At 39.5% G+C, this 27,730-nt stretch overlaps 5 protein-coding genes across 10 annotated transcripts in view; 2 read left to right on the plus strand and 3 right to left on the minus strand.

Moving 5' to 3' along the window:
- The window catches only part of LOC6047045, a 16,952-nt gene extending 7,828 nt beyond the window's left edge, over nt 1-9,124 (minus strand). The window contains exons 1-2 of one of the 6 annotated variants that reach the window (XM_038248250.1): nt 8,374-9,124; nt 3,288-3,560 (exon numbers count right to left, since the gene is read on the minus strand). The gene's annotated coding sequence lies outside the window, so the exon portion shown is untranslated. Of the gene's footprint in view, nt 1-3,287; nt 3,661-8,289; nt 8,313-8,373 lie in introns of those variants that run through there. The other 5 variants (XM_038248249.1, XM_038248251.1, XM_038248254.1 and 2 more) reach the window with 5 other exon arrangements.
- Nucleotides 9,125-12,190: 3,066 nt separating this feature from the next.
- On the plus strand, nt 12,191-12,749 carry LOC6047047 (5-hydroxyisourate hydrolase). Its single transcript, XM_038248750.1, has 2 exons — nt 12,191-12,550; nt 12,615-12,749. Exons 1-2 carry the CDS (start codon nt 12,290-12,292, stop codon nt 12,702-12,704), a joined length of 351 nt encoding a protein of 116 aa, XP_038104678.1. The 5' UTR covers nt 12,191-12,289; the 3' UTR covers nt 12,705-12,749.
- Nucleotides 12,595-13,897, minus strand: LOC6047048 (prostaglandin reductase 1). The gene is made up of 2 exons (XM_001864121.2): nt 13,691-13,897; nt 12,595-13,628 (listed from the first exon to the last, which is right to left on the minus strand). Exons 1-2 carry the CDS (start codon nt 13,797-13,799, stop codon nt 12,739-12,741), a joined length of 999 nt encoding a protein of 332 aa, XP_001864156.2. The 5' UTR covers nt 13,800-13,897; the 3' UTR covers nt 12,595-12,738.
- Nucleotides 13,898-24,432: 10,535 nt separating this feature from the next.
- On the plus strand, nt 24,433-26,188 carry LOC6047049 (prostaglandin reductase 1). Its single transcript, XM_038248607.1, has 3 exons — nt 24,433-24,592; nt 24,690-24,880; nt 24,945-26,188. The coding sequence occupies exons 2-3, from the start codon at nt 24,772-24,774 to the stop codon at nt 25,829-25,831; spliced, it is 996 nt and encodes a 331-aa protein (XP_038104535.1). The 5' UTR covers nt 24,433-24,592; nt 24,690-24,771; the 3' UTR covers nt 25,832-26,188.
- On the minus strand, nt 26,119-27,658 carry LOC6047050 (transcription factor IIIA). The gene is made up of 2 exons (XM_001864123.2): nt 27,312-27,658; nt 26,119-27,248 (listed from the first exon to the last, which is right to left on the minus strand). Exons 1-2 carry the CDS (start codon nt 27,561-27,563, stop codon nt 26,211-26,213), a joined length of 1,290 nt encoding a protein of 429 aa, XP_001864158.2. The 5' UTR covers nt 27,564-27,658; the 3' UTR covers nt 26,119-26,210.
- Between the last annotated feature and the right edge of the window lie 72 nt (nt 27,659-27,730).

Raw genomic sequence — 27,730 nt, forward strand, 5'->3', positions numbered from 1 at the left:
GGTCTGTGAAAAAGGTTTTCTGGGAGCACTGCTGCTTGACTTTTGGAAATATTTGATTTTTATTTCTCCTTAATATCTGCAAGATTTTAATAAATTTAACATCTTTACATTTTTTTGACTTTCTAAAATAACTGAATATTAAAGTTTGATTTAAAAAAAACTTTAATGCTTTTCTGACAGTTCATCGCACAATCTACGGGACAGCACCACATCAAACGCCCCCTCTCCCCCGTTCTCTCGGTTCGGTTCAGCTATCCAGAAAAGAAAAAGAGAATCGGAATTACGGTATTAAATACCTGTGTACACCAGATTATGTGAGTGTGCGTGTGTGCATAGAGGAGCAACAAAAGCAAATAAAAAATAATATAGCAACATTTGAAAAAAAGCTCACTGCATCGGATCGTTATTTACGGGAATTCATCACCGAGAGATGCTTTGGTTGGCTTGGTTTGGAATGAACTGGCGATGATGGGGATGGATCAACTGGTTGTTTGCTTGATGTCACTGGAAAACAGTTTTTTATTGTGGTTTTGTTGGCTCGAGAGGAAGTTGAAGAGAAAGGTAAAATATTCTCTAATTAACCGAGTGCAGCTCGGGTTGGCACACTCTGTGCAGATTTTTAAATGCAGATTAGTTTTGCACTGTAATGAAGAAGTATTTTGCTCTCTGTATTCCGATTTTTTCGAACAAAAAAAATAAGGTTCAAGTTATTCTCGGAATCATTTTAACTCGTGAACCAATCGATTTCATGAATAAAATCCATAAAATCGTGAATAAAAATTCATGAGTTTATGAATTTTATATTATTTCTAGAGCATATGGGTCATTCCAGGTCAACTGAGTACACTTTTTGACTCGACCTTCACCGATTTGAGGGAACGTTCATCTATCGATAGTTAACAGAAATCCCAAGTTTGGTGCTGATTGGACCATCTCTCTATTTTTGGCACCGCCCCGTTTTTTGACGATTTTCTAAAAAACTAGTTTTTCTTTGAATCATAACTTTGCAACTTTTTGAGCAAAAGACTTTCTACAGGTTGCATTTTATAGAAAATTGTCCTAGGAATTCGATAAAATTAAAATTTTAACCCTTAAATGCCCACTTATATTATATTTCAACGTTTTAAGTATTGAAATTCAGTTTTGACCAATTCCTTATATTTTTATTTGTTTTATTTTATCACCATCGTGCTCCCCGGACAATTTTACATAATAATCAATGTAGACCTCAAACTAAAATGAACGGTCGGCGAGATATCGCGATTTTACCGAATAAAGTTTGGTTTTGCGCAGCACTCGGAAGTACATGGTGTACTTTTCAGCAAAAAGGGGTGAATCCCGCATAGTTCGGTTTTTATATGTGAGAAACTTATTTCGGATTTGAATTCATAGGACAAAGTGCAGCGCAAAATCAAACTTTTTTCAGTAAAATCACTGTATCTCGCCAATAGTTCATTTTAGTTTGAGGTCTACATTGATTGTTATGTAAAATTGTCCGGGGAACACGATGGTGATAAAATAAAACAAATAAAATATAACGAATTGGTCAAAACTAAATTTTAATACTTAATACGTTAAAATATAATATTAGTGGGCATTTAAGGGTTAACATTTTATTTTTGTCGAATTCCTTGGAAAATTTTCTATAAAATGCAACCTGTAAAAAGTCTTTTGCTCAATTAGTTGCAAAGCTATGATTCAAAGAAAAAAGAAAAACAAGTTTTTTAGAAAATCGCCAAAAAAGAGGGCGGTGCCAAAAATAGAGGGATGTTTCAATCAGCACCAAACTTGGGATTTCTGTTAACTATCGATAGATGAACGTTCCCTCCAAGTTTGGTCCAAATCGGTGAAGGTCGAGTCCAAAGGTGTACTCAGTTAACCTGGAATGACCCATATATTAATTTTTCTGTATGACGTTGATAGAAATGCTTAAAACCCATTTCTGACTGATTCTTTCAAGGACAACATGTTTTCGATGGACCACCTATGGTCCGCTTGGAACGAGCTGTCAAGTAGGACAGGATCGCGAAGTATTTTTTTTTAATTAATTTAAAATTCCATGTTAAATCCTTTGATACTAACGTTGAAAACAATGCAAAAACTACCAACAAAGTATTGAATTTTCAATATTGACAATATTTTTGGAAAGGATAAACGGGACGACATTTTTTAAGAGATTTTACCAAAAATCTTCACATGACAGTTCTATTTTTACACGTTGCCTAACAATTAGCCAACTTCATGAATAATTCAACCCGCGCGCGAAAGTGTTATTTCTTCTCCAACTGTCACCGCAAGCCCAAAATCACCAACGCGAAAAATACCGAAACGTCTCGCACTTGTCCCCGGAGATGGACACTCGAACCACCAGGTTCAAGCGTGCACGTCATTCGGCCATCCATTTCGCGCCCTCTACCGGCTGCTGCCGTGGCCAAATAAAGAGCAACCCCCGAGTGGTCTGAGCTGAGTCAGAGAGCGAGAGTACCCTTGTGGGAAGCAAAATAAAAACGAATTAAACAAAACCGAAAGAAGCCGTGATCCACTGAACTTGTAATAGGGCTTGACTGACGACGGAACCGGCCAGCACCGTGACCGTCATTCATTGAGCACCACCAGGGACAGATTAGACCCCTCTCAAGGAGGAGGTAACCAATTTCAAACCATCATTAATTCCAATGAGAGTGTAGATTTGACGTCTTCAAGAAGTGTTGCCAATTTTGAGGTTAGAAAAGCTGTCAAATCAAATGTTTGGTCGATGCACACTAAACCGAACCTCCCCTAATCCCGATAAAGAGTTGGGCGCATCCCATTAAAGGGAGCAAGGGGAGGAGGAGTGTCATAGCGTGCCAACGAGATGTGTAGTAAATAGAACAATTAATTATCGTCCGCGTGAGCGTGGAATTGGAGGGCACCGACAAAACAACAAAGGCAAAAAAGAAGACGAAGAAGAAAAAAAAACGCTAGATAGACATACCCACTAATATACGCTAAAACCAAACTAGCGAGTCACTTTCGCGCTCGCCGGACTTTCTGCAATCTTCCCTTCGATCTAGTAACCTAGTTGTGGCGCCCCTTCTTGCACGTTAAATAAAAATAAAAGCAACATAAACGAGTAAAAAACCTTTCGCTCGTCGTCTTCGTTGGCGTCCATCACAGAAGGCCAAGAGCCGGTTGAAGGAGAAAGGTAACCATTGTGTAGGTATTGTGCATTACAAACTTAATCGCGGAAAACTCGCGACCTTATGCCATAGTTTAGCAGAAAAAGACGAGGTAAGCAAAAAACTCACTTTTCAGAGCGCGCGCGGAATTTGCGCCTCTTCCCAGCAATTACGACAAGCGCTGGGCTCCGCCGACTCTCTAAACAACTTCCGCTCTCAATTAGAGGAGAGCCAAGCAAAACCGGTGCTACTCTGCGGTGATTGACTTTCGGACGTCGATCGAAGCAGTCGTCGCGAAAAAAAAATTCAAACTGTCACTTGCGCGGATGCATGTTTGTTCACTTTGATGTTTTGGGCGTGTTTACGTTAAACTTTTTTGATTTTTTTTCCTTCCTTTTTTTTCTATAATCGGATTTGGGCAGCCAAAATTAGCGTCACACGCGAGCGTTGGTGCGGAATTTTTCGCCAGCACGACGGCCGTGGCAGCATTTTTCTATCACAGCTGGATTTGGGAGTTATTTTCGGGGGTGGGTCGCGCACGGTCACGCACATGTTGGGTAGGGTTGCCAGTGGAGGGTGATTTTTAAAACTTTATTGCTATGCTTTCCCTGGATTCCGGGATATTTGTATTTTATATTGAATTCACATCTTTCAACAGCTAAATTATTTGTTTCAATTGCATATGCTCTTTAATTTTTTTTCAGATGTCTTTTCAAAAACGCCCAACTTTATCTTAACATTCAGTATTTCTTGTTTAGAAATTGTTTTTTGTTCTACCTAAAATGAAGCTATTTGTTTTTTCTTCAAATTTCATGAATAAAAGAATGGCAACAATGTTAGGTGATTTTTTACCGTCTTATGTCATACATATAAATATGTCTGTTTTGATCAACTTAATCAAAAATGTTTTTTTTAGAAACTTTGGATAGTCGAATCATGACAAAACACCCTTTTTCCTGTGTTTTGTCTGACTTTTTACACCAAATTCGAGTTCTACAACACCATTTTAGTAACATTTGAACTGTTGATTGCCTTTTTCATAATCAAACCCACCGCAATTTTGGCCGTCTTTCAAAAGGGTATGTCAAAATCAATTTAAATTCTGAGAGACGGGCAAACTTAAACATTTTACTCTGGATTGTGAAGCATTCTAAATTAAACTATTTTTTTGTGCTGAACTCTTACCAGAACTGCCAAAAATGTCCGCCAAATAAGAATTTAAAAAAACTAATATTCGCAAGTTGAGGGACAAATATTTGGAAAAAATATCGTGAAATAAACTGATCTGATGATTTTTTTTTCACATATTTTGAAACGGGGTGACTTTGATAGGTTTGATATTTTTCATCAAAATTAAGAGTACAAATTGATTACGTGCGGAATGCTATGGAATATTACTGACCACGGTCGATAATTTTATAAACACAATTAAATTCAAACAAATTTTAAGCAAAATTTTGACATTGTTAACAAAATTTTAACATTGTTAACCTAAAATGTATATTTATTTTGTTAAAAAGCTTGTAAACTTAGTTAATCAAATATAAACATTGATTTTTTTTGTTGAAAACTATATCATCAACCTTAGTGATGGTACATTTCACGTGAAAGTAAAGTTTGAACACCTTAAATCTGATTTTAACATGAAAAATTATGAATGCCAAAGTCACCCCGGAGTTCAAAATAAGAAATTTCAACGAAACTATTTTTGAAGCACTATTAACAAAACTTTTTTTTTCAAAAACAGGCCTACCCCAGTAGGTATATGTTTCAAAAATTATAATCTTGACAAAAAATCTTAACAGTTTAAAAATATTCCAAAAATAAATTGAAATTCTATCAATGCCACCCCAGTTTACGGTACTGCTCACTTGAAAAATTTCCTAATTATATAACAGAATTCGAATACCCTCAAAATTACCCTTTTTCAAATTATTCAAAAGTTCTTATTTAAAATATGAAAAAAATTAAATACAGCCCAGACTCGATTATCCGAAGTTTCGATTATCGATTATCCGAAGGGTTAGTATGGGACTTTGGATAATCGAATTAAGAATTTTTTAAATCCAAAATGGCGGTCAAAAGGCCAAAATCTTATTTTTTATTTTCTTACTTTAAACATCAAATTCAAGCTCTGCGACCCCATTTTAGTCAAATTCAAATGGTTGATTGCCTGTAAAATAAAAAAAAAGATTTTAAAAAAAATTTGAACATTGCCATTTTTGCCGCCATTTTGGATTTAAGAACTCTAAATCACATCATACAAAAGCTCAACATTAAAAAATAAGGCAACGAAAAAACATTTTTTTTTTCGTGATTCGATTATCCGAATTGAAATTTTGCCAAGGCCTTTGGATAATCGAGTCTGGACTGTACTCACATATTTTTTTCGAGTTCTTATGCGCTTATGATCATAGTTATGGTAAGTGCATTTTCACGATTACGCAGACAGCTTAAAATTCGTGAAATTTGAAAATTTCCGTGAAATCCCATGAAATTTAACAAATTTAAATCAATGATCACCGAAAATGAATTACAGTAGTTGTTCGGTAACTGGGCGTTGTTTAACTGGGCTGCTTTTTAACTGGGCGCTCGATAACTGGGCCGTAGCCCAGTTAAAAAACAGACAAACGTCAAAAAACCAAAACAAACCGAAATCACCGAGGGGTTAATGGCTGCAAAAATCATGTTCAACAAATAAAAAAAACTTTTTTCAAACTTTTATGTAATTTCAAGTCACAATTAGAGAAATATGAAAAGTAATCATTGTAATTGAATTTGAGTAACTTTTATTTTTATATTTCATCAAAAAAATATTATGCATCCGTAGCCCCCTCGTTATTTTTCGTTCAGCCCAGTTAGCGAACAGCATTCGGTGACTGGGCTACGTTCTCAGCTCAGTTACCGAACAACTACTGTATTATTCAATCAACATAACCTTTTTTTGTTAATTATACTAGTTTTAGTAACATCATATAAACAATTCGAAAAATTAAATGGAAAACAAACATTAAAAAAATTTTACACAATGTCAGTTGAAGATTATATAAAGATTATTTCATTAGGCCGATGCAAATATTTAAAAAAGTTTTTGTCCCTCGGCCCTGGCCGAGGTCAAGGGGGGGGCAAAAAAATAAAAAAAATATAAAAATTAAAATTACAAGCCATAGTCTTCACATTTAAATGAAAAAAGTGTTTTAAAATGCATTTTACACTAGTTCAGTTGTTTTGCAATCATTAGTTTTCAAAAAATCTAAGATCTGACAAAAATAAAAATTGTATCGAAAAAAAAGATTTTGCATCGAAAATTTTCAAAAAATCTTAAGATTTTTAATAAACCCAAACATGCTAAAAATGATTTTAAACGCAGAAGAATGTATTTTAATTTGATTTCAGCTGGCTGCACTTGAATTTTCATTGAAATTTTGAAGTTTATTGTAAAATATTTTTTGCCCCCTGATTTTTCGGGCCAATTTTGAAGGGGGTGACAAAAACTTTTAAAAATATTTGTACCAGCCTTAATTAAAAAAAAAAAAAAACCAGACAAAAACTTTAAATAAAATTTGTACCAGCCTTACTGCCGCTCAAATCAAGTCCGTTCTATATGTAATTTCGTCAATTTTGAGTTAACGATGCAGTTTGGTTCAAAATTATGTAAGCTATCAGAAAAACCAATAAAATTAAGTAGTTTATTCCAGAAAACCGTAGCGAATTCATTTTTTTCGTAAAATCCTAACACGTAGCCTTATGGGCGGGACAAATTTGGATTGCGTTTTTCTCGGCTTGTTTACATATGGGACGGACTAGATTAGAGCGGCAGCTTAGCTCGTGAGAATAAAAAATTTCTACAATTTTGACATTTTAAGATATTTTCACGATCCCTGAAATTCGGTGTTTTGGAGTCTCCGTAAAAATTGCAATTATGGAGCTTGAAAAATCACTAAGCCTAACTGAAAAGCAATACCTCACAAAAAAATTCTTTAAAGAATTCAAAAAATGCACGTTAAAATTGTGGCAGTGCGTGGCCAAATGGTTACGCTGTCCGCTTTGTAAGCGGATGATTCTGGGTTCGATTCCCATCTGCTGCAACCTTCCATCGGAAGAGGAAGTAAAATGTCGGTCCCGGCCTTGGTTGTTAGGCCGTTAAGTCATTCCAGGTGTAGGAGTCGTCTCCATGCCATAAGTACAAACAACACACCAAACCAAGCCTACTCCGGTGGAATCGCTGGCGGCGGTTGGATTCGCAATCCAAAGGTCGTCAGTTCAAACACTGGGGTGGAAGGTTCCTTGGAGTAAAAAGAGGTTTGGGTGCTCTCCCCATTCAAGCCTTCGAACTCCTAGGTTCGAGCAGAAACTTGCAATAGAGACCACAAAAGACCCGGGGGTCGTTAATGTGGATGGTTTGACGTTTCAATTTTTAAAAGTCCTGCGTAATCGGCTCGAAAAATCAGGGTCAAAAAATTATATTTACAAAAAACATCAAAATTTTAATGGAAATTTAAATGCAATCAGCTGAAATCAATTTAAAATGCATTCCGCTGTGTTTAGAATCATTTTCATCAACATGCTGTTTTGGTTTGATAAAAAATCTCTTGAATTTTTGAAAATTTTCGATGTGCAGTACCGCGAACAATTTTGTTTTGTTAAATTTTTTTTTCGTCAAATTTTATGTTTTTAGAAAACTAATAATTGCAAATCAACAGACTAGTGCAAAAAGCATTTTAAAACACTTTTTTCATTCAAATATTGAGACTATGGCTTGTTATTTCACCGGCTACGATACACCGATTTAGAATGTGACAACCCCTTGAGTACGTGCAATACCTTGTATCGAGAATTTATTCAATATTCAATTAGACAAGTTAATTCCCATTTTGGTGTCCAATCAAGCTAAACTGCAGCTGTCTAAGCACGTTGAAACATTTGGAAGAAGTCGAGTGTTGTCACTCAATAAACGCTGGACGCAAGCCAGTTTCCTTTTCCAATTTTTTTTTCGAGTCATGAAATCACGTGTTTTCCCATATTTAGTGCAGCTCAGCAACAAATTAATGTGAGCCGCTCTAATTAGGCGTTGGGTAACATTTGATTAATCACTAAAATAAGACGCTTTTATCTCAGCTGGCAACCCTACCCAAATTAAAACGAAGCCCGTTTTACGGTGCCATGCTGACTGCTGGCAACGCGATAATCGCGCGCGCATTCCGTCGCGTTTCACCTTAATTTGATTGTCGCGCGCGCGTTGCCTCCTACGCCGCTGTAGCACACGTTGCCGCCTACTACGTCGTCGTCGTTCTTCTTCTTCTGTTTTTCTCCAGCAAACTTCCGATTCCGATGATGATTCGGTTGTTAACTTTCCGGCATCCAAATCGAGGAAATTATCGCTGAAATTAGGCACGAGATGCAATCGCCTACTGCGTCAAATTTCCTCATCATCTCTCCGTCTCTCTCCCTCGCGGGGAGGGAAAACTTATTAAGGTGAAACGGTTCCCCGTGGAAAATCTTCACCGCTTGATGCTATTCTTTTCCGCCTCTGTTGTTGTCACAAAACACAAAGAAGACTCTTGTTTACTTCGGACCGTAACTATAGCAAGTTGTGCAGGAGGTGTCCCCCCGCGCCGTTCCAGGTGGGGCCGCCCTCCACCGAATGTGGGCCAACGACGACGACGACGACGACGACGCCGTCCCTCGTTGATTGAGCAAATATGCAAATTACGAAACACACACGCTTATTCACGGGAATGTTCACATACTGCGTTACTGCAAGGTAAGGGCGCGCGCGCGCGCGCTTCCAGGCTTGCAACCGTAGTAGGCCGCGCACGAGGCTCAAGGTGGTGGAAGTGGCCGAGAGGTGCACAAACGTCACGGGAGAACGAATCTGGAACTAATTGCGGCGACGTTCGCGCGACCGTAACACCGCGGGATCCAACGGGGGAAAAAGTGGTTCTGTCTCGGCCGACGGTGGAAAGCCAACTAAATCATTCATAACAACAAACCGACGCTGGAACTGGTATTTCTGGATTTCGTCGGCGGTGGCTCTCTTCTCTCAATACGGTTATGTTTACTATCACTACCGCTATTTGGGCGCGATTCAGAAGAAGGTTGTATGTGTGGAGTAGAGGATTTGGAGTTCATAATGCAACAATATTTTTGTTTATTTCTTTTCCAAATTCGTTTTATAATTGATCGGTTGAGCAAATTTGGACAAATTATACAATTTTTTATAAAATAAAAATCAAAAATACATTCAAAAATGCTCAGCATCCCTTACACTCATTGAAACAGAACTCAACTCAACTCACAGCTGTCTGCGTACACCGAATGAGTAGCGTCTCGTTAAGTATACACACGTTTGAGCAATCTAGCAACCTGCTCGCGGGAGTTCCAATGCGGTGAGAATGTTGTTTTCACGTTACCATGGTACTCGGTGTCGCTGGGTAGGTGGTTGTGTGAGGTGGGAACCAAGGTGTCCATGTATGGACTGACGAGATCGTAGTAGTCGCGCGGTATTTCGCAACCTCTTAAATTCCAGAGGGGTCCGCACATGGCGGCGCTTTCGTGCGGTCAGCTGCGATCGCTGCGATTGAAGTCGCGTGAAATGTTTCATACAAATTTGAGGGTTGTATAAGACAAAAGACATAAGGCTAAAAGTTCGAAAGTGAGAAAATGATAAAAAGTCCAAAAGCAGCATCTGTGTCTTGTTTCCCACCGGCGGTCGCGTACTTGTACTTTGTACACACTTTGTAATGACACTTGTATGAAATGCCAAAGCATGCGACTTCCCGAAGGTTATTATTTATTCATTCAAGTTTTTTTTTTCATTTTGTAATTTTCTCTATAAGATTAATGAAAAACAATCTGAATTGGAACATTTTTCCTAGTATATTTTATATTCTTTCAAACCATCTTTTTCTTATTTCTGTATTTTTTCTGTGAGTTTTTGATTATTTCAAAATTTTCTGTTCTTGTTTAATAATATTTGTGGTAGTTTTTTTTCAATTCAAGCAATTTTTCATTCTTTCACATTAAATAAAACCTATTTCAGTATTTGTTGCAAACACGAGCAGAGTTTTAAAAAGTTTTATTTAAATAAGTTGAATTCGAACACATTTCAAGTACCGTATTATTCTTTTGAAATAATTTTTTCTTGTATAGTAATGTTTTTGTGGGTTTCTTTTCCACTATTTCTAACAAAAGCAGTCCATTTATAATGAAAAAAACAGTATTTTGTTGAAAAATTCCTCAATGTTATTATTTTTCAAAAACAAGGGTCCTGATTGCTCCAAAAAGACTCATTTACTCGCGATCACAAATCGAACGTGACGAAAAACTGTTCTGACTGTTTCCTACCGTTTGTCACTTCCATACCGATCGCGACTGAATACTCTCTCTCTTTGCTCTCGCTCGCACTCCATTCGGGAAGTACAGCGAATGATTCAGAGAGACCAACTGCGTTATGTCGCTCAAAGCTGAGTCAAAATAATTTGCGCTCGGCTTTGTTTTGATAATTCATTAAACTGCTTAAAATCAATGTTATCAATGTTATTGCAATTTTGTAGATAACAAAAAATCAAAGACACATTTGAAAACAGTTTTCCACCTTGCCAAATAGAAATTTACGGCAAACTCGTCAAAAATGTCTGAAGAATGAGACTAACTGCATTTTTGTTCTAAATTTTTGATCGAAAACTTATCTAAAACTTCACCAAGAAGACCGTTTTTGAAAAATTCGTTTTTTTTTTTCAAAAACGGGATGGCACTGTACGTTCTTATACAGAGCGGATTCGATAACTCGAATGGAACTGCATTCAAATGAGTGAATCCAAATTCGCTAATTGGAACGACTGACAGCTGTCAAAAGCTTGAAACCACGTATTCGAAAATTGTCGAACAATGGGGTTGAAACGTCAACATCAGTTTGGCAACTGGTTTTGACGGATGATAGCTTTTTAATTCGAATACGTTCAAATTAGCGAGCATTCAAATTAGCGGACATTCGAAGCAGCGAAATTCGAATTAACGAATCCGCTCTGTATTTTATTTAAATTTTTAAAGGGACGTCGTCGTAAACTAAACTAAATGCATTATTGAGGAAAAATATTGTTGCGTGAATTTTCCAATTGTTTGACAAAGGCAATGAATAAAGTTATTACTTTTTGTTTACCAATTTTGGAAATAATGCTTTTTATTTGAAATCTATAGTTTTAAAAAAATAAATATTGTGCGTCTCCATTAGAAATTTCCAAATAGAATATTCAGTGTCGACGCATGGTCCCTGTTACTTCAAATGTAGTTTTTTTTAACAAAAAAAGTGTATCTTTTGTTTGACCTTGTAACAAAGTTCTAATCAAAAGTTTTCGGGAATTCGTTGAAGAAAGAAAGAAGTTTGGGTGGGAAATCTTCCCAGCCAACAACTTTGCTGGTTTTACAATCATTAATTGAAAAAATCTATATTTTTAAGAAAACATTTGTTTTCCTGAAAAAATATTCTTGCAATAAATTGAAAATTCAATTTGATTTCAAATATATTTGCTGTCTTCTTACTCCAAAATTTTCAAACTTAGCGGGATTGTAAAATTAGTCAAACTTTGTTGTATATTACTTTGTGCACAGTACTTTAGGGGATGAATGAAAAATCATATCGATAGTTTTGAAGATAGTTACTTATATGTCTGTAACAAAAATCTGGATGCAAAAGCTCTGGTTGATGTGCACCGTTAAAGGGAAAATGGTCCCTGGTATTTTTAAATCTTTTTTACAAAAAAAGTGTAGGTTTTGGTGTAGGTATGATTTGTTTTTGCAAAACAAGTTCTTCTTAGAAGTTTTCCGAAATTAGTTTTTGGGTTGAAAATCTTCCCAGAATTGATAAATTTTGCCACAACAATAATCACTTTATCAACTATATGTACAGTTGAGATGGAATAAATTTGGAATAGATTGTTCGCCCGTAATGGTGTCTTCTTGTGAAAAGATCATCTTCCACCACAACTACAATGATCTCACATTTGAGCATCCAGCATCCAACACAAATACACTGCCAAGCAACCCAAACTTATCATTAATTCCACAAGATCGCTCCACCGCAAACGACTTGAATCTTATCAGTCAGCGGTGGCTTCTTCAAATCTCAAGTCATGGGTCTTTCAACGCACATCCTGGACACGAGCCGTGGCCGGCCGGCGGCCAACGTGGCAGTTACGTTGTTCCGCGGTACTTCCAACGCCGGGGATGCCTGGGAGAAGGCTGGCCAGGGGGTGACCGATGGCGATGGTCGGTACAAGGGCTTCTACGGGGACAATCCGGCTGGCTTTACGAGTGGGATCTACAAGCTGCGGTTCGAGGTTGGCCAGTACTACGAGGGACTGCAGGTCGAGACGCTGTACCCGTTTGTGGAGGTGAGGGATGTTTGTTTTTGGGGATTGAGAGAAAGATGTTTGAGTTGTTGGGTTTTCATTACAGATTGTATTCAACATCAAGGACGCCAGTCAACACTACCACATTCCACTGCTGCTGAATCCGTTTGGATATTCCACGTATCGTGGATCTTAAAACAGTACAAAATAAACGACAATAAAAATCTTCATCAAACTTTGACCACCGCCTTTCCGACATTCTCTCCGTTCAACATTCCGATGAAGGCCTTCGGCATCTGCTCGAACCCATCGGTAAAGGTCTCCCGGTACTTGAGCTTCCCCTCCTTGATCCAAATCAGATGTTGTTTAATGCACTCGACCCAACGATCAAGCCAGCGCCAGCACATGAAACCCTCCTGACGAAGCTGCTTCCAAACGTAGTCCCGCTGCGGATCAACCACCATCGTCGGTTGTTCCGCATTGTAGTTGGAAATGGTTCCACACACGGAAATCCGGCCAAAGTTGTTCATCTGTCCCCGCACGATCTCCGTCGTCTTGCCTCCGACGTTGTCAAAGTAGCAGTCCACTCCGTTCGGAGCGGCCACTTTCAGTTCCGCCCCAATATCCGCCGTTTTATAGTTGATCGCATGGTCAAACCCGAGCTCCCTCAGCCACGCACACTTCTCATCCGTCCCGGCGATCCCAATCACCCTACATCCCTTAATCTTCCCGATCTGCCCAACAAGACTTCCAACAGCCCCGGCCGCCCCACTCACCACAACCGTCTCCCCCTCCTTCGGCCTGCAAATCTCCAAAAATCCAAAGTACGCCGTACAACCCGGCATCCCCAGCACTCCAACCCCCAGCGAAAGCGGTTCCTGTCCAAAATCCGGCAACAAATACGGCGCCCAATTTTTCTCGCCCTCGTCCGGATTGCAAATCGTATGCGTGCGCCAACCGAAGCTCCCATGCACGTGACAACCCACGGGGAAGCGCGCGTTCCGACTGGCAACCACCTTGGCCACCTGCCCTCCGATCATGACGGAACCCTCCGGATATTGCGCCATGTACGGTCGCATGTACGGATCGACGCTGAGGAAGAGCGCTTCGGCGAGGAATTCTGAAAAAAAAATCAGAATCAAAGGAGGCGGTCGGTACTTTTGACGTTTAACCCAAACTCACCATTATCCTTCAGCTCGCCGAGGGTTTCCTGCTCGAGGCGGAAATTTTCTCCGGTTGGAAAACCGGAGAACGCCTTGGCGTATATCCATTTCTTAGCGACGATGACCATCTTGGCGGGGACGAACGGACTAACTGACCTGCAGTGGAAGTAACGATGATGTGCGAAATGCAAATGTGCAGTCGGATAATAAATAAAAGTGTTTGCGAAAAGGGGGCCCTACTAACAAGCAATAAGAACGCGATAATTGAATTTGAATGTGTTGGTTCTGGTCGTGCTAAACAGAAGAATTACGGTTCTTAGAGGAAGTCATTAGATTTGTTTTGAACTCTTAAAATAATCTTCAAAATAAATAACACTGTTCTCTTGTTTCGTTGAATTGGGTCCTAAAATGAAGCTTAGATTGCTGATATTATTGTTCACAGCGATAAAGCTTATTTTTCTGAGTACAATGACCCTTTGTACGACCACAAAGAGTTTAAAATGGATTTTTAAATCAATTTTGAAAAATTAACCTCGCGGTCCTTCTTGACAGAAAAGCTCCTACTTGACAGCTCGTTCCAAGGGGACCATAGTTGATCCATCGAAAAAATGTTGTCTTGTCAATATTTTTTTTTTGCATTAAAATGAAAAAAAGTGATCAGAAATGGTTTTTAATCGTGTTTTTTACAGTTGTACATAAAAATTGGCATAGGGCTTTAGTACCCAATTAAAGAAGAGCACATTACCATCATTCATTGGTTACATATTTTAATGGCGGAACGGACCGTGTGCGGGAGCTATCCACGTTTCAATCGATTTCATAGATTCATCTTTGCGGTCAACTTTACGCAGTAGGCTTGGCCATCGAAAAATCCGTTGAAAATTTTTTGTTCGCTTCGTTTTGGAGACGGTGATTTTAGCGAATTTCGGACTCGGTTTCCGACTGGATTTCGTCATGTCTATTTGCTGATTTTTCCAGAACCTTAACCAGATTCTCAGCACCATAATAGCCGTTAAATTGCGGCCGCTCTCATCACCGATGCGCACCATGGACAAGAAAAAGGATTAGGAAGACGGAACGCACCACTTTTTTAAGGGGACAAGGGAAAATCTCCACTTCCAAATAAGTTTCGTTAGGAGTTGGATGGTTTCTTGGGAAGGGATAAGGTGAGGTAGAAGGTCTAGGATAAGCTCTAAGCAAGCGTTGCGACCATTTTCAATTCGTTTTAAACTTTTTGTTTACGTACAAATTTTCATTGTACTCAGAAAACCAAGCTCAATTGTTGTATGTAGAAAAAGTTGCAATCTTCACTCAATTTTTGCAGAAGCGGAATTTCTGTCCCATTTCCAATTTTCATCGTCAAAAAATATTGTTTCAAAATTGTCTTTTTTTCGGATTAAAATTATATCAAAATGATCAATGTTGCCTAAAGAAATTACCAACTGACTAATTAATCTAGCACGATCCAAATCTAGCAAAACAATGCCAAAGGGCCGTAGTGGGTTTGTAAACATAGAGTGTATCTTGCTCACGCTAGAGAATGTTTACATTTGACAAGAAAAGGATACACTCTTTGTTTACAAACCCACTACGGCCGTTTTGCATTGTTTTGCTAGAAATGTTGAATTTATTACTACCATTAGCATTTTGAATAAAATTCGCTATGCTTTCAAAAACCATAATATTTATTATAAAAAATGGCAGCACTGCCAAATATTGTAAGGGAACAGCATATATCTCCATCGTGCATCTAATGTTGGCATATCACCAATTTGATGTTCATAAAAGTGTTTTCAACTGAAATCGAGTGTTAAATAGGAAGAAAGCAAGCATGTTTCAATCAACAGATCTACAAAATAAGTTGTTTGAATAGTGAAAATTTGCAAATTGACAGCAAACAGTTCTTGTATAATTTTACTTATTTTTGTAATATTTTACTTATTTTTACCCTCTACAGCCTAAAGGCTAGTATGCAGATCGGAAGGAAAGGGGTCAAGAAACAGCTTTACGAACAGCAGAAAAAAAAGAGGGAACGATTTCTTGGGGCTTTTCTTTACCCTCTCTAACTCGCTTGAGCTACTTCTGCTGCTCATTTAATTTTTTTCTTGACCGATTCCTTTAGAAGTGCGTGCACCGCTTAACCTCGCCTCTAGACAGGCTTCGGTCGTAAAATACGTCAAAAAAAAATTTTTTTTTCACCAATTTTAAATCTTTAAAATTCAATTAAAAATACAAAAACATATAAAAAAATTAGGGTTTTTCATTGCCAACGTTCATTTTTATATGCTGGGTTCAACTGGGATAAGTATTTTAAAGCATTTAAATTTGTATTCGGCATATATTTTAGCTCACAGATCCGCAAAATGCCTAGCACTTTAAATATTTTCTATAATGTTTTGATTTTTTTAATGATATCAGTTAAAGCGGTGTATGCACTTCGGAAGGAATCGGTCTAGAAAAAAATCAAATGGGCAGCAGCGGCAGCGAAAGCAAGCCAGAGAGGGTGAAGAAAAGCCCCAAGAATTCGCACATTCTCCTTTGTTCTGCTGTTCGAAAAGCAGTTTCTTGACCCCTTTTCTTCCGACCTGCGTACTAGCCTTAAAACAGGAACAGAACAAAACAATTAGTACTGTACTGCCATTCTACGCATAACTGTCCTTTGTTCATAAAAGTGCAACTGAGAAAAACGCGATTGAAATTTTTCGATCGATTTCTGTGTTTCTACGCATAATTGTCCCGTGGGTTCTTATTTGTCCTATGTGTCCCCAATCGCCCCAGTTAGTAGTTTATCACTCTTATTTATAACCCTCTTGGTGTCACGGTTCGCTTTTGAGCGTATCATAGCCTCTCAATCGACGAACCTATCGTGTGAACGCTTATCGAACGCTCAGAGCGGCGGGTTTGAACGGTTCGCGAACCAAAATTTCGATCATCATTTCTCTGCTCGCTTGCCACTCCGCTCTGAACGGAGTAAAGAGAGCGTTCAGCGAACGGTTCGCCAACGGAGAATGTAGGCACTGATAGAAAAACTTATTTGTTTTTATTTTTTACTCCCACAAAATTGTTCAAATTTGTTAACGATAAAGTTATCAAGGAACCATCCATAAACTACGTGGTAACCTTAGGGTGAGGGGGGGGTCTATGGCGATTAACCACGCTCCATAGAAAAAAGATTTAATTTGAATGGAAATTGTCCACGATGGGGGAGAGTGAGATTTCCATAAAAGTGTCCACGTTTGTGAATGGTCCCCAAGGAACCAGGAGTCCCCTGTTGACCAAGGACATAACAACATAGCATAAAAAGTCTACCATACTCACTGGAGCTATGCGGGTATGATCTGCAGTCATAAACCGCAGACCTCTTGCTTGTTACGATAATAAATCCAGGGATAATAAATCCAGGGAGTCATTGGAAGACCCAGGACATCCCAATGAGTTGTTGAAGCCATGCTCTGTAGCCCTCCATAGTCACCATCTGTTGACAAAATCATGAAATGTTTTTCTCTGAGTGCTGTTTTTTTTAGCTCTTCTTGCGAACCGCTCATTGATGGTCCCTCTCACTCTCATTCGCGATGAGAGAGCAAAGGTTCATGCGAACCACGGCAGACGTTCGGATCGTGGTTCGCTCGTGCTTGGTTCGAAATCATGAGCGAACCACGCTTGAGCGTCATGACGTATCGTTTGAACCACGATTCGAGTGAGCGAACCGTGACACCACTGCTTACAATACAGTATGTAAACAAGACTCAATGCTTCGTATAACTAATGATTCCGTGAAAGAAAATACTTGGTGGGACAATTATGCGCAGAAGTGTTACGATGGGACAAACAGACTTGGTGTTGTTTTTGATGAGTTTCCGAATAAAGAACTACATTTTATGGGTTTTTCGAAAAGTATACGACAAATTTAATTAAACTTAAAAATGGCAAAAGGTCAAAATCGTCGAAAAATTACATGGGACAATTATAATAAACAACAATTACACCGATTTCTAAATTTATTAATCTAAAATCTCCTTTAGCTATTCAGACTTTAGTCCCGATTTACCCTAGTTGGCGGTAGTGACTTAGTGTAATTCATTTAATATCCAAAGCACAACGAAGAACAAAAAAATCCAAAGCCATCTAAAACTGCTGTTAAGCTGATTCTATGATTTTAAGCTTGAAAATCATAACAAAAATATAGTGAAAACATCGATTTTATGACTGTTTCAATAATTTCCCAAGATCCCGGGAATTCCCGGGATTCAACAAATATTTTTCCCGATTCCCGGGAAATGCATAGCCCGGGAAAATTGGACGCCCTACATAGAATGTTAACTAATCACCATAAAAATTTCATCCGAATTGGAGAAAGAATCTTAATCAAACGAAAATCTTTTGACGCTCATCCAGTGAAAACAAAATCGGAACGGAACATGGCCCTCCCCTCTCGCGTATGAAAGATCGGTAAAAGAAAACTCAAAAATCTTTATCTGGATTATACTGCAGAGCACCGGTTTCACTACTACACTGCCCATGATCGCATAAATGTCCCATATGCATTTTCATCGTTTTTTAGTTTAATAATGCAGTTTAGTTCAAAATCGTGTGCTCTTTCAGAAAAGCCTATAACATCCAGTACTTTGTTCTAGAAATCAGGAGGAAATCCCGTTTTTTCACGAAAACTTAACACATAGTCTTATGTATGGGACAAACTTCAAATGCGTTTTTCTCAGCTTGCTGTTTTTGCATATGGGACATTTATGCGAACATGGGCAGTACACTGCTTGTTAGTAAACAAAACGAAATAAATTTATTCAAGTGGTGCTAACAATGAGATTCACGAAAAATCTTCTATTGATTGATTTTGAGAAGTTCGGGATCGGGAGTGATTTTCTTTTGCATGATTCGCCATCTCTCTCTTTCCGGTTGTTTTTTTTTGTCGCGAAATCCGAGATGAAAAAATCGAAAAAGTAGACTAAAATCAATTCTATTAAAAAGTGCACCCGATGGAGACGCGTGATTAATCAAACCCAAACAATTATTCTTTATCCTCATGCTTTATTAATAATTTCAAGAAAAATTAGAATCCTGCGCTTCAATTAATCGCCGCAGAAAGATACCGTCGCAAGGGAAAAACCTATAGAGAAGGCGAGAGAGTAGGCTTAGACAAAAAAAAATAAAAACATGTTGATTGTCAATATGAAAAAAGCGTAGGGACTTTTGGTGCTGGCTTTCGATTGCTTGTTGGTTTGATGGTTTGATGGAATCTGCGGTTCTGCGATCTTCGTGGCCGGCTCGGTTGCATCCGTACTGGTGCCGGAATGTGCGACCTTCGCGATAAGCTGTACCGTACCGTCGAATGGAGACACTGCGGGCGTTGTTGGCTTCGTCGGGTAGGCTCCCCTCTAGTTGGCAAACCTGCTGCCCAGGCATACGCCATGAGGAGACCCTCTTGAAGGTTAAGCCGCCTAATTTTGTTGGCTCTAAAAGGCGCAAGACGACGGGGGAAATGGACCTAAACACACGGAGAGACCGGCCGGGGCAAATCTAAGAAAATCTTGGTTAATTTAACTAAAAGTATGGGTTAATTTTTTACACAGCTTTTTTCAACAATGGATTGTTGATTTTGTTAACCCAAAATTGCTGACCACCAGTAACTAAAATTAACTAAAAAAATAGTTGGAATTGCAATTTTTGTTGGTTAAATTGCCGAAAAAATTCTAGCAGTCGACTGCTAGAATATTTTTTTCAGAAAATTAACTAAAAATTTCTTGTTTTCAGCTGAAATATTGTGGAATATTCTGTTAAAAACTGGCTGGAACATATTTTTCAACTATTTTTCAACATTTTTTTTTTCGTTATATCAACCGAAATATTTTTGCATGCAGCAAATTATTAGTGGTTTATAACAAAACATTGCTTAATTAGAAATAATTTATGTAAGTGTTGATATATATTTTCTTTAATCATCTAACGATATAGGCTGGGCCGAATTTCTAGCTATATTTTAACTAAATTCTTACTTGAATACAACAAATATTCGAACATGTAGTCAATAAATAGCTGTTGTTAGCAATATTTTTATTGAATTTGCATTAAATTTTATAATAATGCCTCACTAATTAATGCTGAGTTTTTTTATTTTCGCATTTATTCTGCCTGAAAATTTAACGTTTTGTACTATTTTTTTGCATTCAGTTGTAAAATTACTATTAAAAAGCATCAAAACTTTTTTTTTACTGTTGTTATAAAACATGTAAAGTTTGACTTATGTTTTAAAAAATTACATTGCATTAATCTAAAAAAATAATAAAAGAACATATTACAAATTTCTCGTGAATTCCTTAAAAATAAAAACCGAGCAAAATTTTCACCAAGTTTTAAGCTTTTATTTTTATTATGTTGTATAAAATTAAGTGTTGTATTTACTTACCATCACTGTGAAATCATCCGATAAGTCATCATCATCTACAACGGTCCTGACACAGAATTTTCACCAAAGTGAACCTTTTGCTGCAAGTAGATTTTTGGAATTTATTAGTCCCTGGGCCTTGTAAAGTCAAGGGGCATGATTTGATCCTAGTGCATTAGTTAAAATTTGGGTATACATTCTTTTTTATAAGCACTATGGACACCACTTCATGCTACGAGAACTCGCTTTGTCGCAGCCCCAGGGCTTAAGCGTTGACCGATAAGCTGTCTTCGTGAACTAGGTAGTTCTCCGATAGTGAAAATATCACAATTGCACAAGACACCGCTGCTTCTGTGACTTTTTCAATATCACAATGTGGGATTTAGGTTGGGACTTCAGGATAGTACAATTGATTTGTTGCTTAGCATTAGCATTCAAAATAAATCTGTATCCTTTTCAAATCTATTTGATGTTAAAGTTAGTTGCAGTTTTTAAGTTAGAGTAATGCTGTCAATAAACTTTGATTGATGTAGAATACTAGGCATTCTTTTATGTCAAATTGTCCATAGAGTCTCGATCAATCAATAACGTAATGATATCGGACAAAATTCGTTGATCCCTGGGCTTTGTCATAATGAGTGTCATAGGTTTGATGCTTGTTTGGCAAAGAGTATGATTTGATCCGATGTGGAATTAAAATCGAAGTGTTCAGTATATTGCTGAAGCTTCCATTTTTACACATGGACACCACTTCATGCTGCGAAAACCCACTTTGGCGTAGTCTCAGGGCTTAATCGATGGCCGGTAAGCTGTCATCGAGACAAGGAGGTTCTCTGATAGTGGAAATATCACATTTGTACAATGAACCGCTACATATGTGATTTTTCCCTATCTTAATGTGGGTGTCAGGTTAGGATGCGGGTTTTAAAAAAATAGTTTTTGTAGAATTTAGGATTTTAACTATAAATATCAACTTTTTATACTTTGCCTTTAGTTATTTAGGGACAAAATTAGTAACAGTGAATTTAGTAATTCTATCAGAATCGGTGATTTTCATTCAAGTAGCATAAAAACCATTCTGATTTGTCAAAATTTCCATAGAGTCTCGATCAATCAATAGTGAAATGATATCGGACTAAATTCGTTGATCTGTTGAACTAACGGTTGTCGGATTATCGATCGGATTATCGATCGAGGATCTACTGGAATTCTGACGAACAAATGGTCGTCTCTTTTTCAATTCACGACTTGTAAAATATCAACTGTTATTTTTTTTGTTTTTTTTTTTTTTTTTTTTTAAAGAAGCCAGACAGGTTTTAAAAGAAACGTTTTTTTTGGTTAATAATTAAAATGTCGGGGATTTGAGATAAGAGTAGCTTTCGGATAGGTTGCTTTAAATCTTGTATTCAATTCAAGTTAGGTAGTTATCCGCAAATGAATATTTGGACTTATATGAATAATTGAACATTTTGGACTTATGAATAACACACAACTGTGCATTTATTCTAGAGTCAGATCCATACAGCGTCAGTGTTTATTTGGTCGAAGTGTACTAATTCATTGGCAGATCTGATTCTAGTTGTAATGTACGACAAGACTACTGACGGACGTGACAGGACGAGGGCCCAGTTTAGAGGTTTCGACATCAACGATGTGCGGCTGGATCACCCTCCCAAAAAAAAAAAAAAATCATCCAAGTTCTTACTACTCACATCAACACTAATTTTCTTTCACCTCCCCCCTCCCGATCCCCTATATCTTCCGGTGGTGTTCATTTGGTATGCAATACTAGTTCGGCCACTACCCTTTTTTCCACAAGAAACCGGACTTGGACTGACTTGAGGCCGCGTCCCCCACCTTGCTCCGTAAAACGAAAACGAAGTAGATTTTTGGAATTTATTAGTGATTTAATACATAATTCTTAATTTCGGCTATAAACTGAAAAAAGGAACGTAAATAAATGTTATTATAATGAGGAAAGAAGAAATATCTATAATGCTACTTACCAAGTTTGCATTAATTTAAGAATTGCTTTTGCAACACACTTTCACTGCATTTGATTCAATTTATACAACGTACTCCAATTCCTGAAAAAAATATTTTGAGTTTAACTTACCAGTTTATTGAGCAGTCGTATTGCAACGAAACTTTCAAGATAATAATGATCTTCTTTTATATATTTTTATTTTGTGATATTTTACTTCATCTCTATTTTTTATGTTGTCATGTTTACGCATTTCTATGTATTTTATAATTGATGATTCTGAAAAAAAATTAATGGTTCATTAAGATTTTATCCGTTGTTGTTGTTGTGTAAAAATAAACCCATATTTATTTGGATTAACCAACACTTTGTTGAATTTGCCCTGGCTGCTCTATCCGTTAAGCGTTGGCCCGCATCTCCCTTCTACTGCCCTCTCTTTCCATCAAACATTCTTATACCGTGTTTAACTCACTCGCATTAGAGGTCCTCTTGGTGAAGGTCGTCCTCTTGCTCTTCATAGTTTATCACCTGCAAAGAAATCATCAACAAACCTACTCACCAATTCCACCTCCCCAGTTGCGACACTTTGATTTGCCACTTCAACATAAGCCAAATAGTGTTATTTTCACCTTTCACATCCTCTCACTTCATAATTAACAACACAAACTCAACAAATCGACCGCTCTCGTTCGGATCCTGACTTCAAATGACAGACGTAAACAAACCCAAGTTCATCTTTTAAATATTCAACCAATTGTTAATTATATTCAACCAAAATAATTCTTGATTTTTCTAAAACCAAAGCTAACAGTCGAGCACGTTCATTCGAGTTCGGGAAATCTGTTAGCTTTTTGCCTTTAGCATTTTCAACAAACAGGTTATTAAATAAATACTGAATTTTGGTTGATTGAACTGAAAATTGGCAGTGACAAGTACGTTTTTGTTAAAATTTACGAAAGTAAAATCAACAATTTTACTTGTTGAAAATTCTGGGCACAGTCTCTCCGTGCATTTACATGGTTTCGAGCAAACTACAAAAGCTTGTTTTTTTTTTCAACAGAATGTAATGAAAAATCACACCGCACGAACCAAAGTACGTGTTCCTACTTTGTTGAATTTTTATCAAGTTTATTCATACGAAAACTGATGGCCACGGGGGGACAATTCCGGAGTATGCAAGGAAGCATATCATGCGACATATCAAACTTCATGAAATAAAAAATTATGACCATCTTAGGTCTTGCCACGTCTTTTAATCCAACCTGGCCACTGGGAGACAATTGCTGATGGCGATGACCTCCGGCCCATCGTGTTTAATTTGGAACCGAAAATGGGTTGAGTTGGGTTGGGTTGTTTTTTTGAATTTGGATATAAGGTGTCTCTAGTAAATTTCGTCTCCTGGGCTTTGTGCAGCGGTTCTATGGCCTTCGCGGCGGGCTCGGTGGTTTTTTAGCTTTGCACCTGGCAGGAGGAACGCACTGCATTCTTTTCATCGAGCAGATATCTTCGGAGTTGAATCGGCAGCCCTAGCATCCGGTGTTCCGGGTGTGGGCTCGAATAGCGAGTGCAAGTGCCGCCGATTCACCAACGAGGGACAATTCGACAAAGACATCATCATCCACAGAGCGTCCATCCGACCCGGTACGGAGACCGAGGATCGCCATGCCTGCCGCGAAGGCCACGGAACCGTTGCATCCGACGGAATTCCTGAACATAATTTTCTCAACCTCAAGTAAATTGACAGCAATAGAAAATTAAAATCATCACGGTTGCTGCGATGAATTTGAAAAACGCTTGCGCTCGTATCTTTGGGTCCCCTACAAGAAAAACACCAAAACTGATTTTTTCTCAATACGCGCAATATTTATATGCGATTCAATAATGAATCCAGAAGATGAATGCAAGAAAAAATATTTGGGATTCTCTGGAAATCATCGAGGTTGATAATCACGCGTCTCCATTGGGCGCACTGTTTTCGATGGAGAAGCTAGATATTTTATATGATTTTTTTTATAAATGTTATGAGTTAAATTGAAGCAAATAAAGTAGTTTCTGAAAGGAAAAAAGGCAATATTGGAATATAAACTATAAACACTAGAATTGTAAATTAGTGACATCGAAAAAAAAAATTCAAATAAAATTTTAATTGATAAAAATGACTAAAGAAACCTGCTAACTGAATTGCTAGCTCACCAGTACAGGCAAAATAATTTAGACGGTGTGCTCTAAAATGTGTTGGTAGGTAAATTAGCTGATGATAACATTCTGGTGCTTGAGATTCAAGTGTGTGGCAATACACTTGAATCTACTCTACACAGACTCGATTGTTGCTCAACCAGCCAAGGTCAACCGGCCGGCCGGCGGAATTTGCACAAAAAAGTATCTCGCGACACACCAATACCAAAATCTGCGTGAAGTTGTTATTTTGAGTTGTTTGTTGATGAATTTCTTTTTTTTTAACTTTGTTTATATTTATATTAAAATTTTAACATTTCATCTAAAATTGCAAGAGAAGTTTGGTTTGCTGCGTTGAAATCGAGGTTATATTTGTTTTAAATAACGCAAGAAGCCATCATTATCATACTGATAAAGCCACACAAGTGCTGCGTTTATTGACATGACACTATCTCTTCGCAGGTTAAATATCTGGTCAAACTCAAAACGCAACCAGATTTCGATCGAGTTGGAAGCAAATTTCTGCGCAACAAGTTAAAAAACGATGGTTTACACGGCCAAAAAGTGGATCTACGCGCGTGCCTTCGACGGCGAACCCAAGCTGGACGATTTCCGCCTCGAAGAGGAAGTCATGCCCGAGCTTCAGGATGGAGGTGCGTGGTCGTTTAGCCATTTTGATCGAACATCAACAAAAATGAAATTTTTCTTTTTTTGTAGAATTCCTCGCCGAGGCCGAGTTTCTCAGCGTCGATCCGTACATGCGGATCTACATTCTGTCGTACCCGGTGGGTTCCGTCATGATCGGAGGGCAGGTAGCGCGCGTTCTGGAGAGTCGAAACGCGGGCTTTCCCGTGGGGGCGTACGTGTTTGGCCAGTTTGGTTGGCGCACGGTGTCGATTTGTGATCCGAGGGGGATCACCGTGAGGAAGCCGTACGTGCTGCCGGATTTTGGGGCGGGTGTTCCGCGATCGGTGGGAATTGGGGCTTGCGGAACGGTGGGGAATTCGGCGTATTTTGGATTTTTGGAGATTTGCAGGCCGAAGGTTGGGGAGACGGTTGTGGTGAGTGGGGCGGCCGGGGCCGTTGGGAGTCTTGTTGGGCAGATCGGGAAGATTAAGGGATGCAGGGTGGTTGGGATCGCCGGGACGGATGAGAAGTGTGCGTGGTTGAGGGAGCTGGGGTTTGACGAAGCGATCAACTATAAAACGGCGGATATTGAGGCTGAGCTGGGGGTGGCGGCACCGGAAGGGGTGGACTGCTACTTTGACAACGTTGGAGGGAAGATATCGGAAATGGTGAGGAAGCAGATGCGGTCACGTGGCAGGATTGCTGTTTGCGGGACGATTTCGATGTACAATGGGAGTCCGACGCAGGTCGCGGATCCGCAGCGGGATTTTGTGTGGAAGGAACTGGTCCAGGAGGGGTTCAGCGTGCACCGTTGGACGGATCGGTGGCTCGAGGGGATCGGGCAGAACTTGAAGTGGATCCAGGAGGGGAAGTTGAAGTACAGGGAAACTGTGACGGAGGGTTTTGAGAACATGCCGAAGGCGTTTATCGAGATGATGAAGGGAGGAAATATTGGGAAGGCCATTGTAAAGGTTTGATTCGCGGTTTTTTTTCATATTTCTAAACGAAATAAACTTTCAAAAATGAATTTGATTCCTAAATCTAAATAGGTCCATTTCCCTTAGTAGAGTAGACTCGTAAAAAGCTTCAAATTGGAGAGAGCTTTCACAAGATTTGACACTTCAAAGTGAAACGTTTCGCTATCAACCGCAAGAGGCGCTGTAGAAGATCTGCTTCATCTAGTAGCCACTGGAATTCAAAGCCTGAATGAAGGCTTGAGCAAACTTCAAATTTTCGCCACGTGTCTAATGAAAAAAAGTCTAGATTTTTCATTTTTAAAATTCTTTGGTGATTTTTACTAAAATCGAATAAATTAAAATTCTCACAGACATTTACAATTCATGACTAAAATACTGTTCAATTTCCTCCCTGATCCTGCAGCCGCCGAATCTGCTCCTGTATCTTGGCCATCTGCCCGGCCAAAATGGCTCCAACCTTGGCGCTCCCCTCCACCTCCGACTCGGACGCCGATTCCACCGCGGACGTCGCGCATTCCAGCTCCAGTTCCACCGTGCGCCGCTCGGGACTTTGCTCGATCAGGACGCGCTCCAGCTGCGGATCCAGCCGCACCCGGGCCAACCGGCACGCCGTCGAGCGCTTCGGAACGCCGCAATCTTTGCGTCGCGCTGCCGCGCCCGGTACCTTCATCCGGGGGACACTCCGCGCCGCAGATTCGTGCATTCGGCGGTGGTGATCGAGCTTCTGGCGCGTGGCCAACGAGCGGCCACATCCGTCGACGGGACAGACAAACTTGTGCGTTCCCTCGTGCTTCGAGCGGATGTGCGCCATCAGGTTGCGCTCGTAGTCGTAGAATTTCGGGCAGCCGTCCCACGGACACTGGAACACCTCCTGGTTGTCGTCCCCGTTCCGACGCTTCTCGTGGACCTTGGCGTGCGCTTTCAGGTTCTTCTTCGAGGGAAATTTAGCCTGACAAACGTCGCACTGGTAGAGCGTGGCATGCTGCAGCTTCCGATGGGCCACCAAATCCGTCCACCTGGTGAATTCCGCCGGACACGAGTCGCACCGGTGCAGGGCGTGGGTCGTCCGATGATTCCTCAACGATTTCAAGTTGATAAACCCCTTCTCGCACAGGTCACACTTGTGCGGATATTGGCCAGTGTGCTTGACCGAGTGCTGCTTCAGCTGCAACTTCCGCCAGAACCGCTCGCCACACTCCCCGCACGACCAGCTCTTCCCCAGCACGTGCTTCAACTCGTAATGCTTTCGCATGCTCTGGTCCGTCCCAAATGTCTTCCCGCAGGTCGCATGCCGGCATCGGAACACATTCGCCGGTTGAACCGGCTTCTCCGCGTGATTCGACCGAATGTGCCGATTCAGGTGCGTCCTATTCGTGTACTCTTTCCCGCAGCTTTCCTCCGGACATCGATACTCCTTCTACAAAAGACAACATTTCGATTAATTTCCAGATTTCCCCCACAAAAATCAATTAATTCTCACCACTCCGGTATGCGTAAACCGGTGCCGATCAAAGTGGTCCCGCTTGCGGAACGTCAGCGCGCACTGGTCACATTGGAAGGTTTTCTTGTCGTCACCACCACCAGGTTGTTCCGGATCGGGCGGTTCGGTGGCGGCGGCTTCCGGAGGCACATTGTCGCCGCTCTCCCCAAAGCCCTTGCATTCCTCCGCCTCCGAAGGTTGGCTCGGTGGCCACTGGTTGTCCGTGTCGCTGGATTCGAACTCGCTGACCATTTTTCATTTAGAAATTTGAAACGCTATTCTTTTCGTTGCATGTTTGTTTACGTTGGTTTGCGCGGCAGCATGGCTCTTTTTTGTTTGTTTTGAAACGGGTTGTCATTTGCCCGAAAAATTGGAACTGACGAAATTGGTTAAATTTCGGTATTTTAGCGTTTCCACAG

Source organism: Culex quinquefasciatus, chromosome 1 (assembly GCF_015732765.1).
Source record: "Culex quinquefasciatus strain JHB chromosome 1, VPISU_Cqui_1.0_pri_paternal, whole genome shotgun sequence".
Taxonomy (NCBI): domain Eukaryota; kingdom Metazoa; phylum Arthropoda; class Insecta; order Diptera; family Culicidae; genus Culex; species Culex quinquefasciatus.

Coding starts and splice junctions, on each gene's coding strand:
- LOC6047047 (XM_038248750.1), top strand. CDS start 12,290: ATGGGTCTTTCAACGCACATCCTGGACACGAGCCGTGGCCGGCCGGCG. Junction 12,551..12,614: donor CGCTGTACCCGTTTGTGGAG/GTGAGGGATGTT, acceptor TTTTCATTACAG/ATTGTATTCAACATCAAGGA.
- LOC6047048 (XM_001864121.2), bottom strand. CDS start 13,799: ATGGTCATCGTCGCTAAGAAATGGATATACGCCAAGGCGTTCTCCGGT. Junction 13,629..13,690: donor CGGCGAGCTGAAGGATAATG/GTGAGTTTGGGT, acceptor TTTTTTTTTCAG/AATTCCTCGCCGAAGCGCTC.
- LOC6047050 (XM_001864123.2), bottom strand. CDS start 27,563: ATGGTCAGCGAGTTCGAATCCAGCGACACGGACAACCAGTGGCCACCG. Junction 27,249..27,311: donor GGTTTACGCATACCGGAGTG/GTGAGAATTAAT, acceptor TGTCTTTTGTAG/AAGGAGTATCGATGTCCGGA.
- LOC6047049 (XM_038248607.1), top strand. CDS start 24,772: ATGGTTTACACGGCCAAAAAGTGGATCTACGCGCGTGCCTTCGACGGC. Junction 24,881..24,944: donor GCCCGAGCTTCAGGATGGAG/GTGCGTGGTCGT, acceptor CTTTTTTTGTAG/AATTCCTCGCCGAGGCCGAG.